Raw genomic sequence first — 27,718 nt, 5'->3', positions numbered from 1 at the left:
CACTCTCTGTCTCTGCGATCATAGCCTTCTGTACCACTCCTGCATAGGTATCCAATTCAAAAATGGCTACCTTCCCTCTGATCCATGGTTTCAAACCTTGCTGGAATCTTTTAGCCTTCTTCCTGTCAGTATCCACATACGACGGCACATACCTTGACAATTCCTCAAACTTACTCTCATAATCTGTCACCGACATATTCCCTTGCCTTAATTCTAAAAACTTCAGCTCCATCTGATCTTGGACAAACTGAGGAAAATACTTTCCTAAAAACAATCCTTAAACCTCTCCCAAGTAATAACATCTGTACCTTCTAATGTCTTCACCATCTCCCACCAATAGGTGGCCTCATTCTTCAGATAGTAACTTGCAAACTCAACCTTCTGTTCTTCCTTTACTTTCACTAAGGCAAATGCCTTCTCTATTTCCTTTAACCAAACATTTGCTTCAATCGGCTCTAGGGATCCCTTGAATTCTGGTTGGTTTATTGCTTGAAAAGTTTTGAAAGTTACCTGGGGATTGGTCTGTCTTTGTTGTTGTTGTGCCAGGTGAACTGTTTGTTGGGCCAAAATTTGGAGAATCTGGGCTATTGCTGGGTCAATGGGTCCTGGGTTCACATTTGGATTTGTATCATCTTGGTTGTTATTGTTGTTGGTTTCTTCATTCTGGGTGTTGGTGCGGGTATTTCTTCTAGGAGGCATTTTTCTGTAAAGAATCAAACAACTTATTTAGCTTTTAAACCAAATTCTTTATGGAAAATAAAAGTTTTGTAAAACAGAAATATCTCCTTCTTGAAAACAGTTATAACTAAATAAATTGCATGCTTCTTTACAGAATATAAACAGTTATGAAAAGCAGGGTACATGGTATCACAGGGGTATAACTGGTGCAATAAATAAGGTAAAGTAAAACAGGTGCAATAAAGTAAATGACAGTGCTGAAAAGGAAAAAGGTACTGATATATATAGATCAAAAGTTTTAGGTAGTACAAGCGTAAAGACGCATCGGAAGTAAAAGCAAAAGGGTACAACAACCTACTCACTAGTCAGCATAACTAGTCTATAAATACAACTCAAAAGTCTACTGATACACACTACACACTACTGTACATACTATACAACCATCACAATATTGCTCCGCACCTCTGGATCTCTAACTCAACTCCAAGGAAACTCTGGTCCTGCCAGCCTCTCAAAGTCCTCCATCACCTCAGTAGCCCAGCCTATCAGTGCATCAGGGCCTCTGCCAGGTAGTGTAGCTCCATGTAGCTTAGCCTCAAGAACCCTCTGTGTCACATGAATCTCGTCTCGAAGCTCCCTCACACCACGATCAACATCAGTAGTCCTAATGATATGCTGTAACTCTCTGATCTGGGCCAACAAGGAATCACGCTCCAATAGAAGAGCCTCATACCGGTAGTAAGAAACTGGGGGTAAGGTAGACTGGAATGGGGCACTCGCAACTGAATGCCCAGTGGAATCTGAGTCAGCTGGTGGGGGTCCTCTGATAGGTGGCCTCATGCCTGAGGGTGGAATAGCCTGCAGTGGTACGGGCTGCAACACAGGTGGAGGTAGTATAGCCAACACTGGTGGAACATCAAGACGTGGATCCGAAGACGGTACTCCAACTGAAGGCTCTAAGTGATCAGCTGATACAGGAATGAAAGAGTCGGCCATCGCTGCTATCTGAAATCATATCGCAATATAAGAATCTTGAACCATAACGTGAATTACACTAATACCTGTTATACCGAAGCACTCAATCTCTCAAGGTTCTATCTTTATATTCCTTACTTCTAATTCTAACCCTCTACCCATTCCTGTCAACCTAGGCTTGTGTCAGTGACTTATAACCTGTAGCTCTGATACCAAACCTGTGGCGCCCTCCAAACCCGGGTCAGAAGTTTGGGGTCCACACACACACACCTTATTTATAACCTGCTTATAACCTGCTTATAACAATAATAAAGATAATAATAATATGCAGTGACCCTACTTACCAACTACCACGGACCGCAACAGGTTAAAGTATGCACACAAGCCAACACACCTACTTATATTACAAACATTCAAATCCCAATTATTCCAAACTCATCACTGAGTATTAAACATTATTACAAGCTTTTACAAACTCAAATTATCCCAAAAGAAGCCTACTAGCTTAGCTCGATCAACCTGAACCCCTAGCTCTCGCGCTGGACTGGGGATCCTCGGTACCAACCGGTTCCTTCTTATCTGGAAAAGAATATAAACAATATCGCACAAATGAGCTAACTAGCTCAGCAAGTCATAATGACAAAACTGAGAATAATGATCATCAGGTAAATATGATTATGATATCAAGTGAACAATAGATTATGATTTAGAATTGGATATTATATTTTCATGTTAAAAACCAAGGTTAGGCTGTTGATCAGTCACGCACTAACCCCGAGCAAAGCACATAACACTGCTCTAACTACTGGATCCAAGGCACACATTGGCCTAACTTGACCATTATATGGTTTGACCACGAATCTGGTCCACAATTTTATAAAAACAATCCAATTCTACCTTAATAATAGAATAAGCAGTAATAAACAATAAACGAGATCATTAACAACATTGGACGTTCAATAATGAAAATGGTTTTAATCTGTATAAAGATCCATATGGCATTTCCAAAGCTTGGCTATTAGGTAATGAAAGAATTGGATAACAAAGGAATCAACATTTCAGGGTTCAAAGGATTTGGTCTTTCAAAGCATAAGATACAATGGTTTGATTGTGTATGCAATCTGGTTCAGTGTTTGATATTTAGTTTGTATGTATTTGTGGAGTAGTATCGTATATTTGAGGTTCATATTTGGGTATACAACAATTGATGATCTAAAAATAATCAGGTTTACGGCTCAAGATCAATAACTGGAATCAAGGTTTAGGGTTCAGTGCTTCAAAGCACTTGCAATATAAAACAGGAATATCAATCATGACAATATCTCGAGAAAGTTCAGAACACTTGCCTGGTACTAGCTTACTACACTGCACTTGCTTTTAATCACCACTGTCTTACTCCTTGACTATTTGTTTCCCTTTCCTACGCCTTGCCTCTTCTGCTCACATATCATAAGCATCTATCAATATTTAACTCATACGATTCTATTCGACACATGCTTCTATCTACCCTTCGTTTTACCCAAATCCGATTAACGGATTGAAAGTTACGCAATAAATAAGTAAATATCGAATACACAGACTGACAGTCCACCAACAAGTCACATATAACACATAGCACGTCACATAATCAATAGTATATTATTTATAAAGAAGTCTCGGGTCATAAACAGGCTTTCGGGTACTTAAAATGATTTTTAAAACATTTTTCGGAATTAAAACGGATCATTGGATCAATTTCGGAATAATAAACAGGGTTCGGTTGGCCAATTCTGGCTTCAAAACAATTTCATAATTATCGAGCCTTGAAAAAAATTTAAAATAATATTTTAAAGCTCGAAACTATTTTTCGGAATTTTTAAATTATTTTTAAATAATTAAATCTAATTAAATAATTAATTAAAATTAATTAAATCAATTAATCAATTAATTTTCGAATTAATTGATCAATTAATTGATTAAAAATTAACTGAAATTAATTAACTAATTAATTCAGATTTATTTTTGAATTAAAAATAATTTTTGGAATTAAAATAATAATTTTTGGAATTTTCAGTAATTAAAATCGAATTTTCATAATAAAATAAATAGGAAATATGATTTTTGAAAAATTTTAGAACAGGAATCCTAAATTTGCAAACTCTGGAAACTTCAGGGACCAAACTTCATCGTCCCCAAAAGTCCGGTACCAAACTGCAATTTACACCCCCCCCACCCGTTCGCCGAAAAATACAGGGGTGGCCGGAGCATTCGATTCCGGCACACTCACCTCACCATCTGCTCCAGATCACATCTACAGACAACCAGGAATCGATTCATGCAATCAAAACACATCAATAACCCCATACTTGGCCGGAAATTGGCCAAGAACATCGCCGGTTTCCGGCGAAACATCGAAAATTTAAAAAGACAACTCCCTACGATTCAAGCATCCTCTGTTAACAAGCTATATACCAATCGATTGCAAATTTCATAAGTAACATAATCCACTATAAATCAACAGGTAATAACCCCTTAATCAAAAAGCCCCAAATTTCAATTGAAAACATTCATACGGGTTATAAAGCCTAATTTTAAAATTCGATAATTAAACCCACTTTTGAGCATGTTATTGAACTCCAAATCAGACGTATGACATATGAAAATCATCAGGAAAACAAGCTCTATAACATGCAATCATCAAATCATACAAACAATCATCTGAACAAAAATTCATATTTTTAATAAAAATAATTCGAAATTAAATAAAAATATAGAAAAATAACCTTGATTTCAGCAGTTCTGAACCTTCAAGAAACTAAATGAACACCTTAAAACCTCTGTTTTGGTTACTCGAGCTTTCCAAACAGAGATCAATAACACCTTCAATTTGTGGTTTGATTTTCAGAAGGGTTTATGAATATAAGGATTTTCTTTGAAAATTATATAATTATCTGTCTGCAAATGATTTTGATACGAAATAAAATACGGAAAAGGCTATTTATAATTACGGAAATTAGTATCCCGTTGGATCATTCCGGATATAAAATGGTACGTTTATTTATAAAAACTGATCCAACCGGTATCGGTTTTCGGGACAGTTATCCAAATCAGTACAATTTGTACCGCGGTCTTGGTCTCAGCGCCTGGTTACACGTACTACGAGGTGATAATTGGGATAGTTTAATAAAAAGCTCCCGTTTATCGAAAATATGAGTTTTATTGATTTACCAAAACGAATATTATATCGAAAATGTTACGCTGGGACCCGCGCAGGATAAACCGTACGCCGGATCGAAAAAGTCGAAACATGGAATATGCTCGGAATATTACAATTAGGTTAGGAAGGAGTTCTCAGAAGAGTTTCGGGTTCCAAAAACATAACAACGGATGACGTCGGTTGGTTCCCGTTTTTATAAAATAGATTTTAAATACTCGGAAAAAGATTTTATAAATTTCATATGATCCTTATAAATCCATAAATCAACATAAAAATAATTAAGAAGATATGACAATTATCTATATTTTATTTTGGACATATAAAAATTAAAATACCCAATTAATAATATTTTTAAACATCCAAACACATTTAACACTTAACAATTAATTCACAGAATAGATACTGAACACATATATTAATTATTTATTAACAAAAATAATTACACGATATATCCCGGATATTACATCATTCCCCCCTTAAAAGGATTCTGTCCTCAGAATCTCCTAAGAAAACAAATGAGGGTACTTTTCTCTCATATCACTTTCTAACTCCCAGGTTGACTCTTCAACCTTTGGGTTTCTCCATAATACTCTTACTAGCTTTACCACTTTATTCCTCAATACCTTCTCTCTTTTCTCTAAGATCTCTATCGGACTCTCTACATATGATAAATCTGCCTGAAGCTCTATTGGCTCATATTCTATTACATGCCTGGAGTCTGGATTATATTTCTTAAGCATTGATACGTGAAAAACATTGTGAATGTGCTCCATGTGCGGAGGTAACGCCAACTCATAATGTACTTTGCCAACGCGCTTTAGAATCTCAAAAGGTCCGACATATCTTGGACTCAGCTTTCCTTTCTCTCCAAACCTCGTTAGTCCTTTCCACGGTGATGCTTTCAGTAGTACCAAGTTTCCTTCTTCAAATTCCATGTCTTTCTTTGACTGGTCTGTATATTTCAACAACTTCTTTTGTCTGCTGCACCAATTCAGGTCCAAGTATTTTGCGTTCTCCTACTTCGTCCCAATGCACTGGAGATCTGCATTTGCGTCCACAAAGGGCTTCATAGGGTGGCATCCCAATACTGGCATGATAACTATTGTTATAAGCAAACTCTACCAGAGGTAAATGATCATCCCAACTTCCTTTAAAATCAATAGCACAAACACGTAACATGTCCTCGATTGTCTGAATCGTTCTTTCACTTTGGCCGTCCGTCTGGGGGTGATAAGCCGTACTCATATTCAATTTTGTTCCCAAACATTCTTAAAAACTTTTCCAAAATCTTGAATTAAACCTCGGGTCTCGATCAGATACGATAGATACAGGAACTCTATGACGAACTACAATTTCCTTCAGGTACATATGGACCAACTTGTCGAGAAAAAATCTTTAATTTATAGGTAGAAAATGAGCTGACTTGGTAAGTCTATCCACTATAACCCAAATGGCATCATGATTAGTCCTTGTCCTTGGTAATCCAACTATGAAATCCATGGCAATATGTTCCCACTTCCACTCTGGAATCTCCAATGGCTGTAGCAATCCACTTGGTCTTTGATGTTCGGCTTTAACTCTCTGACATGTATAACATCTGCTAACCCATTCCGTAATTTCTCTCTTCATATCTGGCCACAAATAATTTTCCTTTAAATCTCTGAACATTTTGGTACTCCCTGGATGGATTGAATACCTTGAATTATGAGCTTCCTTGGTAAAATTTCATTCTTCAGCTCCGTCACCGGTGGAATCCAAATTCTTGAAGAAAACCTAAGAATACCTTGATCATCCTTCTGCGTGCACAATTCCTCACCTACCAAATGATTCATATCTTTATCCATTACATCTTCCCGACACTTCTTTATTTTCTCTAACAACTCCGGCTGAAAAGTCATACTGTATATTTTTGCTTCATTAGGCCTGCAAACGTTAATCTCCAATTCCAGTTTCTAAAATTCCTTATATATCTCTTCAGGTACTGATAACACATTTAACTTTTCCTTTCGACTTAACGCATCTGCTACAATGTTCACTTTATCGGGATGATAATTAATCGAGCAGTCGTAATCCTTGATCAATTCTAACCATCTCCTTTGCCTCATATTTAGTTCCTTCTGTGTGAATATGTACTTTAAGCTTTTGTGATCCGTGAAAATCTCGCAATTTTCTCCATACAGATAATGTCTCCAAATTTCCAAAGCAAAAACTATGGCTGCTAGCTCTAAATCATGAGTAGGATATTTCTGTTCGTGTGGTTTGAATTGCCTAGACGCATGCGCAATCACCTTATCGTGCTGCATTAAAACACATCCTAGTCCTTTGTGAGAAGCATCGCTATAAATTACGAAATTCCCTTGATTGTCTGGAAGTGACAAAACAGGTGTTGTGATTAATCGTTGCTTCAATTTCTGAAAACTTTCTTCGCACTTGTCGGTCCATGTAAACTTTTCATTCTTCCGTGTAAGCTTTGTCAATGATTTTGCAATCCTTAAAAAATTTTGAACGAATCGACGATAATATCCGGCTAATCCCAAGAAACTTCTTACCTCGGTGGGTGTTCTCGGTCTTTCCCAATTTGTAATTGCCTCGATCTTTGCTGGGTCCACTTTGATCCCTTCATTACTGACTATGTGTCCTAAGAACTGAACTTCCTGTAGCCAAAACTCACACTTCAAGAATTTAGCATATAACTTCTTTTTCCTTAAAATTTTCAAAGTTGTTCTCAAATGTTCCGCATGATCCTCTTCCGTTTTTGAATAAATTAAAATATCGTCTATAAACACAATAACGAACTTGTCCAAATACTCCTTGAAAATTCTATTCATCAGGTCCATAAATGCTGCCGGGGCATTGGTTAATCCAAAAGACATCACTAAAAATTCATAATGTCCATACCTTGTTTCAGAAAGCTGTCTTTGGTATATCTTCTGGCTTGATCATCAGTTGATGATATCCCGATCTTAAATCAATTTTGGAGAAAAACTTGGCTCCCTTCAATTGATCAAACAAATCGTCAATTCTGGGTAACGGATACTTGTTCATGATTGTAAGCTTGTTGAGCTCCCTATAGTCGATACACAGTCTCATGCTTCCATCTTTCTTCTTGACAAATAATACCGGGGCTTCCCACGGGGATACACTGGGTCTGATTACTCCTTTCTCTAACAGCTCTTGCAATTGCTTCGCTAGCTCTTTCATCTCAACAGGCGCCATCCTATACGGGGCCTTGGATACTGGTTCTGTTCCAGGTGCTAAGTCGATTGCAAACTCAATTTCTCTATCTGGAGGAAGTACTGGTAACTCGTCGGGAAACACGTCTGGAAATTCATTCACTACTGGAATATCTTCAAGTTTTGCTGGCTCCTGACTTCTGTCAATCACATATGCTACAAAATGCTCGCATCCTTGTCGTAATAACTTCTTGGCTTGAATCATCGTTAAGAACTTCTTTACTTGTTTCTGACCCTTGAACGTTACTATTTTTTCGTCTGGTGTTTTCACTATTACCTTCTTATTTCGACAATCTATCTGAGCATCGTGCTTAGATAACCAATCCATCCCTAATATAACGTCAAATTCCCCTAACTTAAATTGTATCAAATCTACACAAAATTTACTACCAGAAATCTCAATCTCACAATTCCCACAAACTTGATTAACAGATATTCGTTCTTGATTTGCCAATTCCACAGTCATTATTTCATTTAAATACTCAACTGGACAATTTAACTTACTAACAAAATCTTGGGAAACAAACGATCGAGTTGCTCCTGAGTCTATTAACACTTTGGCACGTAAAGAATTCACATTAAGCGTACCTGCCACGACTTCCGTATCCTGGATAGCATCTTTCACAGACATGTCAAAAACTCTAGCCCTTGGAGTCTCATTCACTGCTAGGGTAGATCCCATAATCCTCAATGCATTACTGACTGGGGCTAGTGTCTTGCAATCCCTGGCTATATGTCCTCGTTTCCCATATTTAAAGCACGTAAATCCAATGGCTGGAACCTTCACTGCTGGATTCCGGATAGGCTGATCCTTATTTGCTGACTCTCTTCCTGGCTGATTTCGGCACTCCCTCGAATAGTGCCCTTTCTGGTTGCACTTGAAACAAACTACATTAAACTTATTACAAACTCCCCCATGCTTCTTCCCACATACTTGACAATCTGGAAAAGTTAATCTCAACTGATTCGGCTGATTCGCATTAACTGGACGGTTGCCCTGGCCTCCGTCGCTTGCATTTTGTCTCCTGAAATTAAAATTCCTCCCTGGCTGAAACTTGCCCTTCTTAAAATTTGGAAACTTCCCTGGTTGTGACTAACCTTCATTCCCTTCAAATTTCCTTTTCTTGTTTTCCTTTTCCTTCTGGAACATCTCACTCTCTGTCTCTGCGATCATAGCCTTCTGTACCACTCCTACATAGGTATCCAATTCAAAAATGGCTACCTTCCCTCTAATCCATGGTTCAAACCTTGCTGGAATCTTTTAGCCTTCTTCCTGTCAGTATCCACATACGACGGCACATACCTTGACAATTCATCAAACTTACTATCCTAATATGCCACCGACATATTCCCTTGCCTTAATTCTAAAAACTTCAACTCCATCTGATCTTGGACAAATTGAGGAAAATATTTTTCTAAAAACAATTCCTTTTCCCAAGTAATAACATCTGTACCTTCTAATGTCTTCACCATCTCCCACCAATAGGTGGCCTCATTCTTCAGATAGTAACTTGCAAACTCAACCTTCTGTTCTTCCTTTACTTTCACTAAGGCAAATGCCTTCTCTATTTCCTTTAACCAAACATTTGCTTCAATCGGCTCTAGGGATCCCTTGAATTCTGGTGGGTTTATTGCTTGAAAGTTTTGATACGAAATAAAATACGGGAGAAGGCTATTTATAATTACGGAAAATTAGTATCCCGTTGGATCATTCCGGATATAAAGCGGTACGTTTATTTATAAAAACTGATCCAAACGGTATCGGTTTTCGGGATAATTATCCAAACCAGTACAATTTGTACTGCGGTCTTGGTCTCAGCGCCTGGTTACACGTACTATAAGGTGATAATTGGGATAGTTTAATAAAAAGCTCTGGGTTTATCGAAAATACGAGTTTTATTGATTTACCGAAACGAATATTGTATCGAAAATGTTGCGGCGGGGCCCGCGCAGGACAAACCGTACGCCGGATCGAAAAAGTCGAAATATGGAATATGCTCGAAATATTACAATTAGGTTAGGAAGGAGTTCTCGGGTTCCAAAAACATAACAACGGATGACGTCGGTTGGTTCCCGTTTTTATAAAATAGATTTTAAATACTCGGAAAAAGATTTTATAAATTTCATATGCTCCTTATAAATCCATAAATCAACATAAAAATAATTATGAAGATATGATAATTATCTATATTTTATTTTGGACATATAAAAATTAAAATACTCAATTAATAATATTTTTAAACATCCAAACACATTTAATATTTAACAATTAATTCACAGAATAGATACTGAACACATATATTAATTATTTATTAACAAAAATAATTACACGATATATCCCGGATATTACAATTCCTCTTAAAAAACCGGACCTTACAACAAATTTACAAACCAAAACATTTTGTAAAACTTGAAATCAATATCAAATTTCTTCTTAAATATACTAAATTCATTACTCTAGACTACAACTAACCTTTTTAACTCTTATAAGCCAAAATTGATAACATGCAATCCCAAATCTTGACATGCATGTGACATTTAACCAAAAAATCATCTAAATCAATTACATAATCAACTCAAAACACACAATTCGAATCTAAATATGAAGAATCATTTATTTTTAAAAATACTTTCAACCAAATTTCTTTTAAACTAAAAGTAGCAGTCGGTTTCTTTCAAAAACAACAACATGCAGCTTTCAAACTAAGTGTTTTCAATTTGTTAGAGCTCAGACAAGCATCATAGCTCACCACCGACTCACCGGAGTTCATCGCCGGTGGTGGTGGCTTCTCGGTGATGCCCTCAATCGAGGGTATCCTACCCAAAAACCACTGATTCTCAAGTAGCACACAAAATAACTAACATGCATACTATCAACATCACTTTTCTGCAAAGATTCAAACCGAATCAAACTCAAGAACTGAGAGGTTCTTGGTTCAAATCGGACACCACATACACAAACACACACATGCAAACATGTATGTATATATTAAAGCATAAGGAACTCAAATTTTAAATAAAGATTGAGTTTTGATGGAAGATTTGAAAGAATCAAGAGAAAGATATATACCGATTGAAAGAGAGAGAGCCGAGAGAAAAAAAAAGAGTGAAAGAGAGAAGAGAGAGACCCGAAAGAGAAAGAAGAAGGGGGGAAGTATATATACTATACTAAGGGAAAAAAGGTAATTAGAAATTCATACTTCTTTCTTTTCTTTTATTTAGAAAAATTATAATAAAATTAATATAATTTACCTCTACACAAGGTGCAAATATCCAAACTGTTATTTTTATAAAATAAACATAAAATTAGCTATTCACCGTTATTTTTAAATAAACTTTTAAGAGAATATATTGTTTATTATGGATTTTATGAATAAATCCCCAATAATAGAAATAAACTTCATAAACTCATTTTAAAATATCAGAAAATCCAAATAAATCCAACTATCATTTTTAAAAAGTATCTAGGATTATTCTAGAGCTAATGAAACAAATTTCGCACCTTGATCACATTTCAAAACTCGTAAATCACAGATTCCTACTCATAACCATTAAATAACATAAATTCACATAATATTAGCCACCACAATTGGTATCTATACACCTTAGCACATAGTCCCCTTTTTTGATTACTGATTACCCCAGTCCCAATTTCTCGATAGATCCATTAACAAGATAACTATTCAAATATAAACTCAAATCATAGAAATACACAAAGGTATTCACATTTATCCCAACTTACTATAATCCTCAATTTATATATTCTTAATCCTTATCATTTAATCCATCCTTTCAACAATGGGTCCCGTTCTACTTGACGGCCCGACAATCACAGATTAAGCGTTTAGCTGACTCATCAAATTGGGACGAGACTTTGCTCGTTTCTTATTACTATTTCACATAAGTTATATATAAACCACAAAATCATTAATTTTTTTATATTATTCACATAAATCCACGTAACAGCACATGAACTGTACTTTATTCATATAAATACATTGTGAAAATCCCAGTCGCTACAATCTACCCCCTTAAAAGGATTATGTCCTCAGAATCTAGTCTAGACGAACAGATGGGGATACTTTTCTCATATTTCGCTTTCTAACTCCCAAGTTGATTCCTCGATTTTAGGATTTCTCCACAAAACTCTAACTAATGGTACCAGTTTATTTCTAAGCGCTTTCTCTTTTCGATCTATAATTCGCACGGGTTGTTCCACATAAGATAGATCTTGCTGAATTTCCACTGGTTCCAATTGGATCACATGGATAGCATCCGAATTATACTTCTTTAGAAGAGAGACCTGAAATATGTTATGAAGATGTTGCATTTGCGGAGGTAATGCTAACTCGTAAGCCACTTTTCCAACTTGCTTCAATACTTTGAATGGCCCAATATATCTGGGGCTCGGTTTTCCTTTCTTTCTGAATCTAGATAAGCCTTTCCATGGAAATATCTTTATTAACGCTTTATCTTCGGGTTCAAATAACATATCCTTTCGGTTCTGATCATCATATTTCTTCTGTCAATCTTGAGCAGCTACCAGCCTTTTGAAATAACTTCCACTTTCTCTTTCATTTGTTGGAATAGTTCTGAGCCAATCAGCTTGCGCTCGCCAACTTCATCCCAATACGTCGGAGATTTACATTTCCTTCCATATAACACTTCATAAGGAGGCATTCCAATACTTGCTTGATAACTGTTATTGTAGGAAAATTCAATCAATGGCAAATGATCGTCCCAATTTCCTTTGAAATCCAACACACAGGTTCTCAACATATCCTTGATCGTTTTAATATTCCTTTCGCTTTGTCCGTCTGTCTGCGGATGATACGCGGTGCTTATTTTCAACTTCGTTCCCGAATAATCAAGGAATTGTTGCCAAAATCTCGAGTTAAATCTCGGATCTCTATCAGACACGATAGACACTGGTACTCCATGATGCATTATGATTTCGTCCAAATACAGCTTGACGAATATTTCCAATGAGAATCTTTCTTTGATAGGCAAGAAATGCGCTGATTTTGTTAGTCGATCGATTATTACCCAAACTGCATCATGATTAGCCTCGGTCTTTGGTAATCCTACCATGAAATCGATCACGATATGTTCCCACTTCCATTCTGGTATGTCCAGTGGTTGAAGCAATCCACTCGGTCGTTGATGTTCCGCCTTTACTCTTTGACACGTGTAGCACTTACTTATCCACTCTGTGATTTCCTTTTTCATATTTGGCCACCAATAGTTCTCTTTCAAATCCTTGTACATTTTCGTATTTCCTGGATGAATCAAAAATCTTGAATTATGTGCTTCATGTAAAATTTCATTCTTTAATTTTGCAACGTTAGGAATCCAGATACGTGAACAAACTCTGTGTATCCCTTTATCATCCTTTTGAGCTCTAACCTCTTCTCCTGTCAACTTGTCCTTATCGTGCTTTATCACTTGCTCCTGACAACGTCGAATCTTTTCCAAAATCTCCGGCTGAAATGCCATTGTGTACATCGTTTTATTTCCCAACTTTGGATCTTTTATCTTTATTTCCAACTTCTCAAATTTTTTGATTAATTCTGTAGATGAAGTCAACATATTCAATATTTCCTTGCGGCTTAGCGCATCCGCTACCACATTCTCCTTTTCCGGATTTTAACTTATTGTACAGTCGTAATCCTTGATTAATTCTAACCATCTTCTTTATCTCATGTTTAACTCCTTCTGCTTAAAGATATACTTTAAGCTTTTGTGATCCGTATAAATTTCACATTTCTCTCTGTACAAATAGTGTCTCCAAATCTTAAGAGCAAACACAATTGTTGCTAACTCCAAATCATGCGTAGGATAATTTTGCTCATGCGGCTTCAATTTCCTTAACACATATTCTATCACCTTTTCATGCTGCATCAACACACAACCCAATCCTTTATGCGAAACATCGCTATATATCACGAATTCGCCTTTTTCATCAGGCAAAACCAATACTGGTGCATAAAATAACCTTTTTTTAGCTCTTAAAAGCTTTCTTCACACTTATTTGTCCAAACAAACTTTTCATTTTTCCTTGTCAAATTTGTCAAGGGAACTACAATCATAGAGAAATCCTGAACGAATCGTCGATAATAACTAGCTAGTCCCAAAAAGCTTCTTACTTCCATTGGAGTCTTTGGTCTTTCCCAATTCATAACACCTTCAATCTTTGCAGGGCCCACTTTGATCCCTTTACTATTGACTACATGTCCATGAAACTGAACTTTTTTCAACCAAAACTCGCATTTAAAAATTTTTGCGTACAATTTCTCTTTTATTAGAATTTCCAAAGCAATTTTCAAATGTTCCATGTGCTTCTGTCTTTGAGTAAATCAAGATATCATCGATAAACATTATCACGAACTTGTCCAAGTATTTCTTGAATAATCGATTCATAAGATCTATAAAAGCAGCTGGCGCATTTGTCAATCCAAACGCCATTACCAAGAATTCATAATGTCCATATCTCGTTCGAAACGTCGTCTTGGGTATATCTTCCGCCTTATTTAATTGATGGTATCCAGATCTTAAGTTGATCTTCGAGAAACAAGTAGCTCCCTTCAGCTGATCAAACAAGGCATCGATTCACCAGAGAGGGTACTTATTCTTGATAGTCAACTTATTCAATTCACGGTAATCAATACACAATCTCATGCTTCCATCTTTCTTCTTGACAAAGAGCACTGGTGCTCCCCACGGGGAAACACTCGGTCGCATAACTCCTTTATCTAACAAATCGTGCAATTACGTCGCTAGTTCCTTCATTTTAATGGGCGCCATTCGATAAGGGGCTTTCGAAACTGGTTCCGTTCTAGGAGCCAAATCAATCGTGAATTCAATCTCTCGATCCGGAGGTAGTCCCAGTAATTCATCGGGAAACTCTTTAACTACAGGAATGTCCTCAATCTTTAAGGATTCCTTCTCTACATCCTTCACATGAGCCATATAAGCTTCGCATCCTTGTCGTAACAATCTTCTCATCTGAATTGCCGTTGGAAACTTCCTATCTTGCTTCTTTCCTTTGAATATCAATTCAGCTCCATCCTTGGTTCTCAATTTAACTTTCTTATTTCTACACTCAAATTGCGCATCGTGGTTTACTAACCAATCCTTTCCGAAAATAATTTTGAATTCTCCTAACTTAAACGGAATTATGTCAGCAGAAAAATGCCGACCTTCTTTAACGATATCGCAGTTGGGACAAATTCTATCGACAGTAACTCTTTCCTGATTTGCTACTTCTATAATCAAGTTAGATTCTAAAGGGTAGGCATTACAGTTTAGTCTATGAACAACACTTTCAGAAATAAATGATTTAGTAGCTCCAGAATCCATTAACACTATGACTTCTACCGAATTTATAGCAAGCGTACCTGCTACCATATCCGCCTCTTGCACTGCATCTTTCAGTATCATGTTAAATGCCCGCGCCCTTGGCTGGACTGTTTGTGCTGGTGGAGGAGGTGGTCCAGTAATCCTAAGAATATTTGCCTTCTGAACAGGGTCCTTGCAACTCCTTTCCATATGGCCAGATTTCCCACACTTGAAACAAGTCAACTCCGGCTTTCCCGAACCGTTTGTGCATTCAGATGAATAATGTCCTTTCTGGTTACACTTGAAGCACGTCAATTTGAGCTTATTACATCTCCCAGGGTGTCTTTTCTACAAGTCTTGCACTCCTGAATCTGGGGTCTACTCTCCTTCTTTGACTGTCCAGCTTTCTGAAAATGATTCTTTTGATTCCCATTTCCGGGGCTTAAACCTCTTGAATTTCTGGTTCTGACTTCCAGCATTCCTTCCAAACTTCCCTCTAAACTTGGAAATTCCTTGATCTTGTTCTGAGTCCTCAGAAATTCTTTTCTTTCCTTCACTTTCCCTTTTAGTTGCTTCTCTTTCTCTTTCTACGGTTATGGCTTTCTGTACTAAAGTAGCGTAAGTCCTTATCTCAAGAAGAGCCACTTGACAATGAAACCATGGCTTAAGTCCTTGTTGAAACCTTTTATCTTTCTTTTCTTCAGTATTCACATACTCGGGCACAAACCTTGCTAACTATGAAAACTTTACTTCATACTGAGCTACCGTCAGATTCTTATGCTCTAAATCCAGAAATCTCATCTCTAACTGATCATGCAGGTAACCTGGCAAATACTTCTCCAAGAATAGCTCTGTAAACTTCAGCCAAGTAATGGCTTCTCCCTCTAAAAATGCCTTAGAAGATTCCCACCAGTAACTAGCCTCATCCTTAAGATAGTAACTTGCATACTGCGCCTTCTTATCATCCTTAACTTCCGCTAACTCAAAGGATTTTTCCATCTTTCTCAACCAGGACTGGGCTTTAATCGAATCTAGAAATCCTACAAACTCTGGGGGATGAACTGATTAAAAATGTTTGAAGTTCCCGACTCTAGGGGCTGAGGGTTATTGCAAAATTGGAAGAGTCGGTTCGTTATAGGGGTGTCTTGGTTTTGCTCTTGGTTTTGAGTTTGAGTTTCTTCTTCATGGTGATTTGATGAAATGTCCATTTGATAAACCTGATTACAAATTATAAGCAATATGGTAGCATGGAATTTATGACAATAATAATCCTTTTAGAAACAGTTTTATGAGTTTTAAGTGTTATCCAGTTGCACATGCAATCCTATTACTATATAATTCGCTCACCAGTTAGGGTTCTCACATGACCTAAGGTGTATTATCACAAAGATGTTTGAATATGGTCACTTGGAGAACATGATATGCAAATCAATTATGAAACTTAAGATTCCAGAATATAGACACAAGATGCATAGATAGGTAATTTACGGAATTCATCGGTTTCTTGTAAGATAACCAAGGTACATAGATAAATATTTCAAGTACAATAAGTTCTGGGAATAAAGTACAATAACATATCCCCATATCTACCCCTATCTTCTATCTGGCTACTACTATAACAACCAACACTAAGTTCTGAAATACAATACATCATGAAAAGAAAAAGGGATCCCGATATCTGGCCAAGTATCCTAAAGCCTATTGGCGCTGAAAAGAAATAACAACCATAACAACAACGAGCTCAACCAGATGTCCCGTCTGATCTCAAAATCTCACTAACCATCAAAATAAGAACCTCCCTCAATACTGACAGCATCCAACGAATAATCCTATGAACCCTTCGGGCCTATCTCTCACTCTTCCATCAAAAATTCTCGGCATCAGCATCACTGGAAGATGGTCCCTCATCCAACCTCCTACGGGAAATCTGCTCCACCATCTCAATACGAACTCGCCACTAGGCCTCCAGCACTGACATCTACTCCCTAAACTCACGTGCCAGCCTATCTACCAATGATCTCAAATTAGGGATATGAGAGTACACAAACTCTCGGTCTTGAGCTAGCTTTCCACCAACATGGGCAGGCACAGGTATAGCGGTCTCTCGCTCAGGGGTTGGGGTCTCTGGAACTGGTCTTAGGGGAGAAACATGCATATATGTCTTATTGCTCTCAGTTGGATCCTCCTCAGGGTCTTAACTAATATATAGGGGCTCCACTAATGGGGTGGAATAGAGTCCACTGGGGAACCAGGCAACAAACTATCCTCAGAATCAGCTTCACTACCACTATTAGGCAACAAACTATCCTCAGAATCAGCTTCACTACCACTGAGATGAAACATAAAACAACATCTAAGAAAACAGCATTTGACTCAATGCCCTAACTTTATTTATCACCTTAACCTATTTATTTAACTTAGACTATACTTAATAGTCTAACTAAACTCTATATGAGTCGAACACTCTCACAATATTAATTACCCAAATACCCTTTTATCCTAACTTATCTCAGGGACTAGATCCTATAGCTCTGATACCAACTTATGACGCCCTCAATCTTGGGGTTAAGAAATTAGGACCCACACACCAATATACTAATACCATAATACTAGAAATATATTAAACCCTTATACTAACAGGATCTAAACAGGATAAAGTAAGAGACAAGATTATAACTACCAACCAGAAAATAATATTATTACAACCCAAAATATGAATAAATTCAAATTATTCGATTTTAACTTGGAATCGAGAGATAACCCAAAAGTATCTAATTATGCTAATTCACTTCCCACCATCACCTGCTCACACAACAACTACCTGATCTAGCATCTGAAATCCCTCAACACGATAGGGACCGCCACGAACGCTCTTGCGAGCGGTACACCTAAGTTTGTCTATCTTCTTGCTTAACTGCCATGGTTAAATCAAAGAAAATAAATGAGCAAAGATGTTCATCAAGTAACTATTTAGCAGTTCTAAATATCAACATAAACAACATTAACTGAGATATTCTATTTCTGGATAAAACTAAGCTAGGTGGCAGTATTCTTTTAACGACTACGTAAAGGCATTCAAAAAGGTTCTGGGCTTTCAAGATTCAAAGTTTAGGAGAAAGCTGACATTCATCACAAATCAATAACAGGGCTCTCAAGGAGTTTCCCATTTCAAAGGAATCAATCATTCAAGCTTCGAGAAACAACAACAACGTAAAGTGACAGGGTTCTTGATCAAATTTCATCACTTTAAAGAAGATACTACTTATTCTATTTCATTTCAAGTAATTAAGCAAGTTGCTTTATCAAAGATATACATTACCTTTTTATAAAATATTAAAGAACCCTTGATTGGAATATCCATCTTTTAAATATAATACGGGTAAGCAGCCCGTACTGACCTCCATCTGGTCATTAAGGTACCTATGGCATTATTGCAGCCTTATAGTGGACTAGCCCCGCTTGCCTCTTATATTACTGGACTAGTCCCACTAGCCTCTTACGTCTCTATCCAATCTTCAAGGAATTAATTTGGAAAACCTTTGTGTTGGAGTACAAGAAAGTTTATCTAAATTCAATTTTAACATTATCGATAAGTGAAATCATTTGGACTCTTTCAAGTCGAAAGTCATTCTTAAGTTCAATTCAAGAATTCATGGAAAGTGAATAAATCGAGAGTAAGCAGGGATCATAAGTTGAAGATAGTGATCAAATGTTAATTAGTGTATAAGGTGGAAATAAGGATAGTTCCAATGAATGATATGAACAAGGCATAAGGAATTATCGGAGAATCTCAGTTAACAAGATATGACATATTAAAAGTTCATAAGGCTCTCTTTAAGGTCTAGAGGATCATAAGTTAACAAAATATAAGGATAGGGTATACGTACTTGAAACAAAGGGGTTACTGGTAAGGTTCATCACAAGAATTGATAACAGGTTTATCGCAAGGGACAATAACAGGGTTTCCACAAGAATTAACATGGAACTTTCATTCTATCATGGCATCAAGAATATCCTCTCTATAACAATTCATAATAGAAGGCAGAGTTACTTGATTTAAAAAGCTTTCCTGTTTAATGGAACTTAAGCTAGTGCCACCGAAGATATCCTTTCCTTCCCTTTACTAGCTTGAATGCCTCTTCTATCCAAATATACAATACAAAACAGAACCCTAATTAGCAACTTGATCGATTCACGACATTTCTCAGAACATCCAACTCCTACCCCAAATGTTTTAAACTTTAACTTACAAACACGAGTATGATCATATAGCACATAATATGATACTCCTATACTCTTAGTACCGTGACTAGTTTAATACTCAATATTTAGCAAATAATCACTGATTCAAATATCACAACATGAAAACAACTTGTCCTTTTTCTTTTTATCAAAAATTCGAACCAAACATAATAGAACCAAATAAGTTCTTTTGATAGTCAACATGCACCCACTAATACAAACATGCTTGCTTTTCACATTAAAAACAATCATATCACAAACCTAAAAAAAACATCACATTGACTCAATCAAGTTTTTCAAACCAATTTCTTTCTAAAACTATGTCTCATCCAAGTTTCTCAATCAAAACAATGACATGCAAGTAGCACAAATAATATGCAAGTTCAAAGATCATGAATCAACTTTAATCCAAGCTAAAAACTATCAACAAATATGAATTTGAACCATTCCTCTTAAAAAACCGAAACTTACAACAAATTTACGAACCAAAAGTCTTTGTAAAACTCGAAATCAATATCAAATTCCATCTTAAATATACTAAATTCATTACTCTAGACTACAACTAACCTTTTTAACTCTTATAAGCCAAAATTGATAACATGCAATCACAAAATTTGACATGCATATGACATTTAACTAAAAATTCATCTAAATCAATTACACAATCAATTCAAAACACACAATTCGAATCTAACTATGAAGAATCATCAATTTTTAACAAATACTTTCAACCCAATGTCTTTTAAACTAAATGTAGCAGTTGGTTTCTTTCAAAAACAACAACATGCAACTTTCAAACTAAGTGTTTTCAATTTTTAGAGCTCAGACGAGTATCATAGCTCATCACCGACTCACCGGAGTTCATCGCCGGTGGCGGTGGCTTCTCGATGGTGCCCTCAATTGAGGGTATCCTACCCAAAAACCACCAATTCTCAAGCAGCACACAAAATAAATAACATGCGTACTATCAACATCACTTTTATGCAAAGATTTAAACTGAAAACCGAATTCAACCCATGAACCGAGAGGTTCTTGGTTCAAATCGAACACCGCATACACAAATATACACATGCCAACATGTATGTATATATTTAAATCACAAGGAACTAAAATTTTAAATAAAGATTGAGTTTTGATGGGAGATTTGAAAGAATCAAAAGAGAGATATATACCGAGAGAAAGAGAGAGCCGAGAGAGAAAAGAGAGTGAAAGAGAGAAGAGAGAGACCGGGAAGAGAAAGAAGAAAGGGGAGGGAGTATATATATTGTACTAAGGACAAAAATGTAATTAGAAATTCATACTTCTTTCTTTTCTTTTATTTACAAAAATTAGAATAAAATAAATATAATTTACCTCTACACAAGGTGCAAATATCCGAACTTTTATTTTTATAAAATAAAACATAAAATTAGCTCTTCACCCATATTTTTAAATAAATTTTTGAGTGAATATATTGTTTATTATGGATTTTATGAATAAATCCCCAATAATAGAAATAAACTTCATTAACTCATTTTAAAATATCAGAACATCTAAATAAATCCAACTATCATTTATAAAAAGTATCTAGGATTATTCCAGAGCTAATGAAAAACAATTCGCACCTTAATCACATTTCAATTATTTAATTAAAATATATAAGGACCATTAAATCCTTATTTAAATCCAATAAATCCTTTTTAAAATCATTTAAAAATTTGTGAATCACAGATTCATACTCGTAACCATAAAATTACATATATTCACATAATATTAGCCACCACAATTCGTATATATACACCTTAGCTCATAGTACCCCTTTTTAGTTACTGTTACACGAGTACCAATTGCTCGATAGATCCATTAACAAGATAACTTTTCAAATATAAACTCAAATCACATAAATACACAAAGGTGTTCACATTTATCACAACATACTATAATCCTCAATTTTATTATTCTTAATCCTTCTCATTTAATCCATCTTTTGAACAACGATTCCTGTTCTACTTGACGGCCCGACAATCACAGCTTAAGCCCTTAGTTGACTCATCAAACTGAAACGAGACTTAGCTCATATCTTACTACTATTTCACAGAAATTATACATAAACCATAAAATCATTTATCTTTTTTTAATATTCACATAAATTCATGTAACAACATAGGAATTATACTTTATTCATATAAATACATTGCGAAAATCCCAGTTGCTATAGAGTTACCACAAACCGGGATTCTAGAAGTTGAAATTTTTGATGTATGGGTATTGATTATATGAGACCTTTCCCAACTTCTTGCGGGATGAAATACATCTTGGTTTATGTCGACTATGTATCTAAGTGGGTTGAAGCTATTGGATCGACAACCAACGATTCTAAGGTTGTGATGAAACTCTTTAAAAATATTATATTCCCAAGTTTTGGAGTTCTAAGAACAGTGATAAGTGATGGTGGTTCTCATTTTCACTATCGACAATTTGAAACTCTTCTCAAGAAGTAAGGTATTACTCATAAGGTTGGCGTAGCTCATCATCCTCAGACAAGTGGCCAAGTTGAGGTTTCAAATCGTCAAATCAAGAGAATCCTATAAAAGGTGGTTGCAAAGTCTCGAAAAGATTGGTATTTGAAGTTAGATGATGCTTTTTGGGCTTACAGGACAACTTATAAGACCCATAATGGCACTACTCTATATCGACTTGTCTATGGAAAGGCTTGTCACTTGCCAGTTGAGCTCGAACATCGTGCTTTTTGGGCTATAAAAGAGCTTAACATGGATTTAAAGGCTGCAGGATAAGAAAGACTTCTTCAGTTCAATGAATTAGATGAGCTTCATTTTGATGCTTATGACGATTCTCGGTTGTACAAGGAAAGAACACAAAAGAATGCATGACAATATGAATCAAGGGAGTGATTTTCAAATTGGTGACAAAGTGTTATTATATAATTCGAGGCTTCAGCTATTTCCTGGAAAGCTCAAATCTAGATGGTCCAGGACATTCACTGATACCGAAGTTAAATTTCATGGTGATGTTGAAATAATGAGACCCGACGGAGAAAAGCTTACGGTAAACAGTCAACGCCTGAAATTATATGTGGATGGTGCATTTGTTAGAAAATTGGAGACGGTTCATCTCAACAACCTGGCTACTGAGCTTTAAATCGAGGATAGAAGTCAAGCTAATGACTCCAAATGAGCGCTTTCTCAGAGGCAACCCAATGTGTTGGTAATGTAATTTTTTCTTGTATTATAGTTACTACTATTATTACTAGTAATATATTATTGAATTATTATTATTATTATCATTATTATTAGTATTACTATTTCTATATTTTATTTAAATTTTTTTGTACATTTTTTAGAGGTTAGTTCATTTTTGTACATTTTATTTATTTTTTACTCCTTAAAGGTTCCTTGATAATTTTTGTATGAAGTGTTTCAGGAATATTAAAAAAAGTAGGGGACCGTGGTGCATATTTGGCTACCCACAGTGTGCAAAACCTCTGTAGTGGGATTTGGAAAACCATTAAATCGATATGGTAGTGCTACTTTGTTTTCCTGCGGTGTGCCCTTTATTACTTGCATTCAAAAAAGAAAAAAAATGATGATCGCGGGGTGACTTTGAAGAGTTTCGGTGCACAAAGCCTCTAGAAAAGGCATTTTTTTTCTCCTTTCACGTGCCTCAGTGCGCAATATCACCGTAGTGACACTTTTATTGTTTTTTCATGCAAGTGCGGCGGTGCAGCAATTCACACTGCGGGTGTTAGTGTCCCTGTTCAACAACAGCCTTTTTAGTCATGAATTATGTGAGCCCACTTCTACAAGGTCCAAGCACATCCAGCACAACGAGATTCCAACATAATACATGTTGTTCTCAAGTCCTGCATCTGTGCAATCAACATTTCAACCCATTTGATATTTAGGCCCATTTCTACAAGTCCCAAGCACATCCAACCCAACGAGATTAAGCAGCCCATCTAATCATCTAACTCAGTGACACCTCAGCAACACTTCAGCATCCATGTTATGTACGCGTGGCCAATTGTAACACCCCCAGATCCGGGGTCAGGGATCCGGGTCGTCACGGTCTTTCTTTCCACAATATCACTTCACTTAATTAATAATAATTAACCTTATGCTGTGACCCCACACTAACACACACCACAACCCGTTATAGTCTCAGAGATGAAATTGAAATAAGTACAAGTCTTTGAATTCACAATTTAAAAGTTATTACAACCCAAAATGATTACTTGATAAGTTTACAATTAATTGCCATTATCTGCCACAAGTTATAATTATACATAATTGATTCCCAAAAGTAGAAGGTCTGATCTACAGATAGATCTACCTCTGCAGCTATAGCAGCTATAATCTCAACGGGAAGGCGTGGGGCGCTTCCCACGCTCTTGCGCTGGGTCTGCTTGAGTCTGGCCATCTTTCCTAACTGTTGTTGTGTGATGAAGAAATAAAGCAAGAGTGAGCATTACAGCTCGCAAGATAATATATAGTGTAAACAATAATGCAAGTATCTAAATGGATAACTTACTAGAATCCTTTATCAAGTGCAAGATAATTACTTACTGGATATAAGCAAAAACAAGGGATGAAGTTACCAAATACTGCACTATACTTATATCATTTATAAAGCTACTTGAACTACCACTGTTCAAGGTATAAGGAGCTTTCAACAGTTCATCACATAGATGAGACTACAAGACAAGATTTGAATAGATTAAATCTTTGAAGTATTATTGAAGGAAATGAAGTTATGATATACTTCATTAAGTTCCGATATATATATCCACATATATACCTTCTTTATACAATTCCTGAAAACCTCTGTCATGTAAAGTATGAACAGAGTTTGTAACATCCAATAAATTTTTGGAAGGGAAAAGAATTATGGCATAAACCCGATATCTTGCTGATCAGGCAAAGATACCAATAAGTCACCTTTTCTACTAGTAGATGGACGAATTCCCCATTGGTCATCACCCTGGTCGCAATAGGACCTTATGCTGGACTGCCACTCAGCCACTTACGCATTTGATGGACTCCCACTGAGCCACTTACACTTTCATGGACGCCCACTGAGCCCATGTTGCTTATGCCGACTTGATAGATGGACTTACTTCCCGAACGTTGGGTAAGTAATCAATTCATTTAACAAAACCGCAACCTTGTTGCGAATATAAAATGCACCACAGAGCCGGATCCCTCTGGTTTTGAGCGAGTATTTAAATCCCCTTTAAAAGGAAGATCTTAAATATATAAAAAATGAGTTTTGGGATCCGCTCTAACTTTTTTAAAAATCATTTTAAAGACTCGAAAACACTTTAAAGAGTGTTTGGAGTAATGCTGATTTAATAAAGTAAATCAGTCCCAATATATTAGAAAATCTCTGAATATTATCATTTAAATAATATTCCCTTAAAGAATAATCTTTATACAAATAATTGAAGTAGAAGTTGTAAAACTTATACTTGAAATGAGTATTAAATAACCAAAGTTATACTTATACGAAAGTACTATCTTTATTTGAATAATCAAAAAAATAAGTTTGATTATCGACACCTTATTCTTTAGTAAAATAAAGAATACATTTCAGAAAATAATCGGAGTCATAGGTCCTCATATGAATATTCAAATAATATTCAATTAAATAATATAAGCGGAGTCATCTGTCCTCGAATGAATATTCAAGTAATATTCATTAAATAATATAAAGTGAGTCATAAGTCCTCGAATGAATATTCAAGTAATATTCATTAAATAAAATAAAGTGAGTCATAAGTCCTCGAATGAATATTCAAGTAATATTCATTAAATAATATAAAGTGAGTCATAAGTCCTCGAATGAATATTCAAGTAATATTCATTAAATAATATAAAGTTATCGAATAAACCTTATTCGATTAATAGTTTTTAAAAACCATATCAATATATATATATATATATATATATATCATATACTCGGGAACATCTACTCCCGGTTTTAGAAAAGGGTTCAACCTTTGGGTCCCCTATACTCAGGGTATACGCAACTACTGCTTATCTCTAGCATAGGTATTATACAACTAATAAGCATTTGAACCAACAGATATATAAATCAAGAATACGAAACAGGCATGCATATATACCATATCACTTGCTCCAATATATCGCAAGAATTTGCTAATAACAAATATGCATTTATCACAAGATCATGCATATACACATATACGTCACAACAACAATTATACGGGTAGAAAACTTGCCTGAGCGACTGGGGGTTACAAATGGCTTGGGACGAGTCTGGTAACCTATAAACAACATATAAGTTGGAATTAAACCAAAGTCACTTATAAATCTATACTTTAACCAATTTAGACTCTAACGCTCGCTTTGCGCTTAACGATGCACTTAAGTCGCTCGAGTACCCTCGACTCCACCATTTTTAATAAATTAACCATTACGAGTTTTAAGCCGATTCTTTCGCGAGTGTCTTACCAACTGCCTATTACACTTTACATTTCATACTCCAGTTAGTCCTTTAAGGTCTTTAACCTATGTTTCAAAGTAAGTCGAGGGGTAATGGTTCGTTCGCGAAACGTCGTTACTTAAAATGGCCGTTTCTCCTAAACCGTACATCGGAATCAAACGAACCACATATCAAAACGAAGCTTGTAACATGAACTATCTAATCATGGCAATGGTCAAAACCTAGAAGGGAGTTCTCGGGTCCTAATGTTAAGAACAAAAACAGCCTAAAGTAAATCGGACATTACGACGACTATGTTTACGCGATTACCCAAATTTAAAACACTCTAATTCAACCCACAATCAATCCACAATCACAACCCAATCAAAACTCCATCCATACTACATCATAACAGCCCTAACAACTCAACATTAACAATTTATACTTATTCTTAAACTTGAATTTAACTACACTTAAGTTCATCAATCAACAATTCAAGAACTACCACTCCAAAAACTTCACAAAATCAACTAATCTCTACATTTACAACTAGCAAGCCTCTCATGAATTATAACAACAACACTAAACCTAATTACTCAAATAAAGTTAGGGTTTAGAGGGGTTATACCTTCCTTGTAGAGTGGAGAATCAAAAGAATGGCTTGGAATCACCCTTAAAGTCCTTATCCAAGCTAATCTAAACAAAACTTCAAGAACAAAAAAATTTAGTTCTTGAAAAACACTATTCACCATCTTCTTCCATGATTTTTAGGAAGAGATTGTGAATGATTTATGAGCTCAAACTTATAGGATATCCATAACTATGCATAAGGAGTCTTAGATAATTACCTTGTAATTTAACAAAGCTTGGAACTATGATTTTGATTTTCTTGCTTTGGAAAAGAAGAAGAAGCCGAGAGCAAGGAAGAAGAAATGAAAAGTTTTGTGTTTTTGGTGAAAATGAAATGTTTGGCTTGGTTGGTTGATTTTTTTTTTGATTTGTTTTGTTTTGCTTCTTACCTTTTTACCATGGTAATTTTTGTGTGGTTCTAATTCAACCAACAACACACTTGCTTGGTCATGCTTATGTCACCATGTGATGTCACCCTCCCTCCTTTGTCCTCTTCTCATTGGTTTGATGACATCATCCCCTCTAATCTCTTTGATTAGCTTTTAATTATTTGGCTAATGACCGCTGATCTGTTATACGGTTCGCTTAACTTTCGTTTTCGTTTATCGTTTGAGGGATCATACCCGGGATCTTATTACTTAGGTTCCCTTAACCTTTCTCAATACATTATATTCCTTTTTATGATCCTCTATTAAAATCCTTGAATTTAAATCCTTTTTATCCTGTTACCTTATACTCAATTCTTTCGATATCTGGTGGATTTCCAGGAAAAATCAAAGTGTTCTGATTTGGATTCTGACAATCTTTACATATACTTATATACCATATAGAGTACTAATAAGATCTCGGAATATCAATAAAAGAACCCCTACATAGTGTGGCATGGAAAGTTTTCTTATTCAGCATAATCAGCAAAATCACTATTTATAAGGGTTACAAAAAGTCCAAAAAAAATTGGGGTTATTACACCAATAGTGGCACACAG

General features: G+C 35.8%; 1 protein-coding gene across 1 annotated transcript; it reads right to left on the bottom strand.

The window, feature by feature from the left end:
* Positions 1–12,621: 12,621 nt before the first annotated feature.
* LOC141686872 (uncharacterized) lies at positions 12,622–15,630 on the bottom strand. The gene is made up of 2 exons (XM_074491998.1): positions 14,987–15,630; positions 12,622–12,781 (listed from the first exon to the last, which is right to left on the bottom strand). The coding sequence occupies exons 1-2, from the start codon at positions 15,628–15,630 to the stop codon at positions 12,622–12,624; spliced, it is 804 nt and encodes a 267-aa protein (XP_074348099.1).
* Between the last annotated feature and the right edge of the window lie 12,088 nt (positions 15,631–27,718).

The sequence above is a fragment of the Apium graveolens genome, chromosome 1 (genome assembly GCF_009905375.1).
Source record: "Apium graveolens cultivar Ventura chromosome 1, ASM990537v1, whole genome shotgun sequence".
Classification (NCBI taxonomy): Eukaryota; Viridiplantae; Streptophyta; class Magnoliopsida; order Apiales; family Apiaceae; genus Apium; species Apium graveolens.
This window is presented reverse-complemented; position numbering and strand designations above follow the sequence as displayed.

Bases quoted from the DNA above. Each gene is read 5' to 3' on its own strand.
- LOC141686872 (XM_074491998.1), bottom strand. From the start codon at position 15,630: ATGGAAAGGAGTTGCAAGGACCCTGTTCAGAAGGCAAATATTCTTAGG. The intron at 12,782-14,986 runs GTTTCCCGATGA...CTACAATAACAG, and splicing joins GACATTCCTGTAGTTAAAGA to TTATCAAGCAAGTATTGGAA.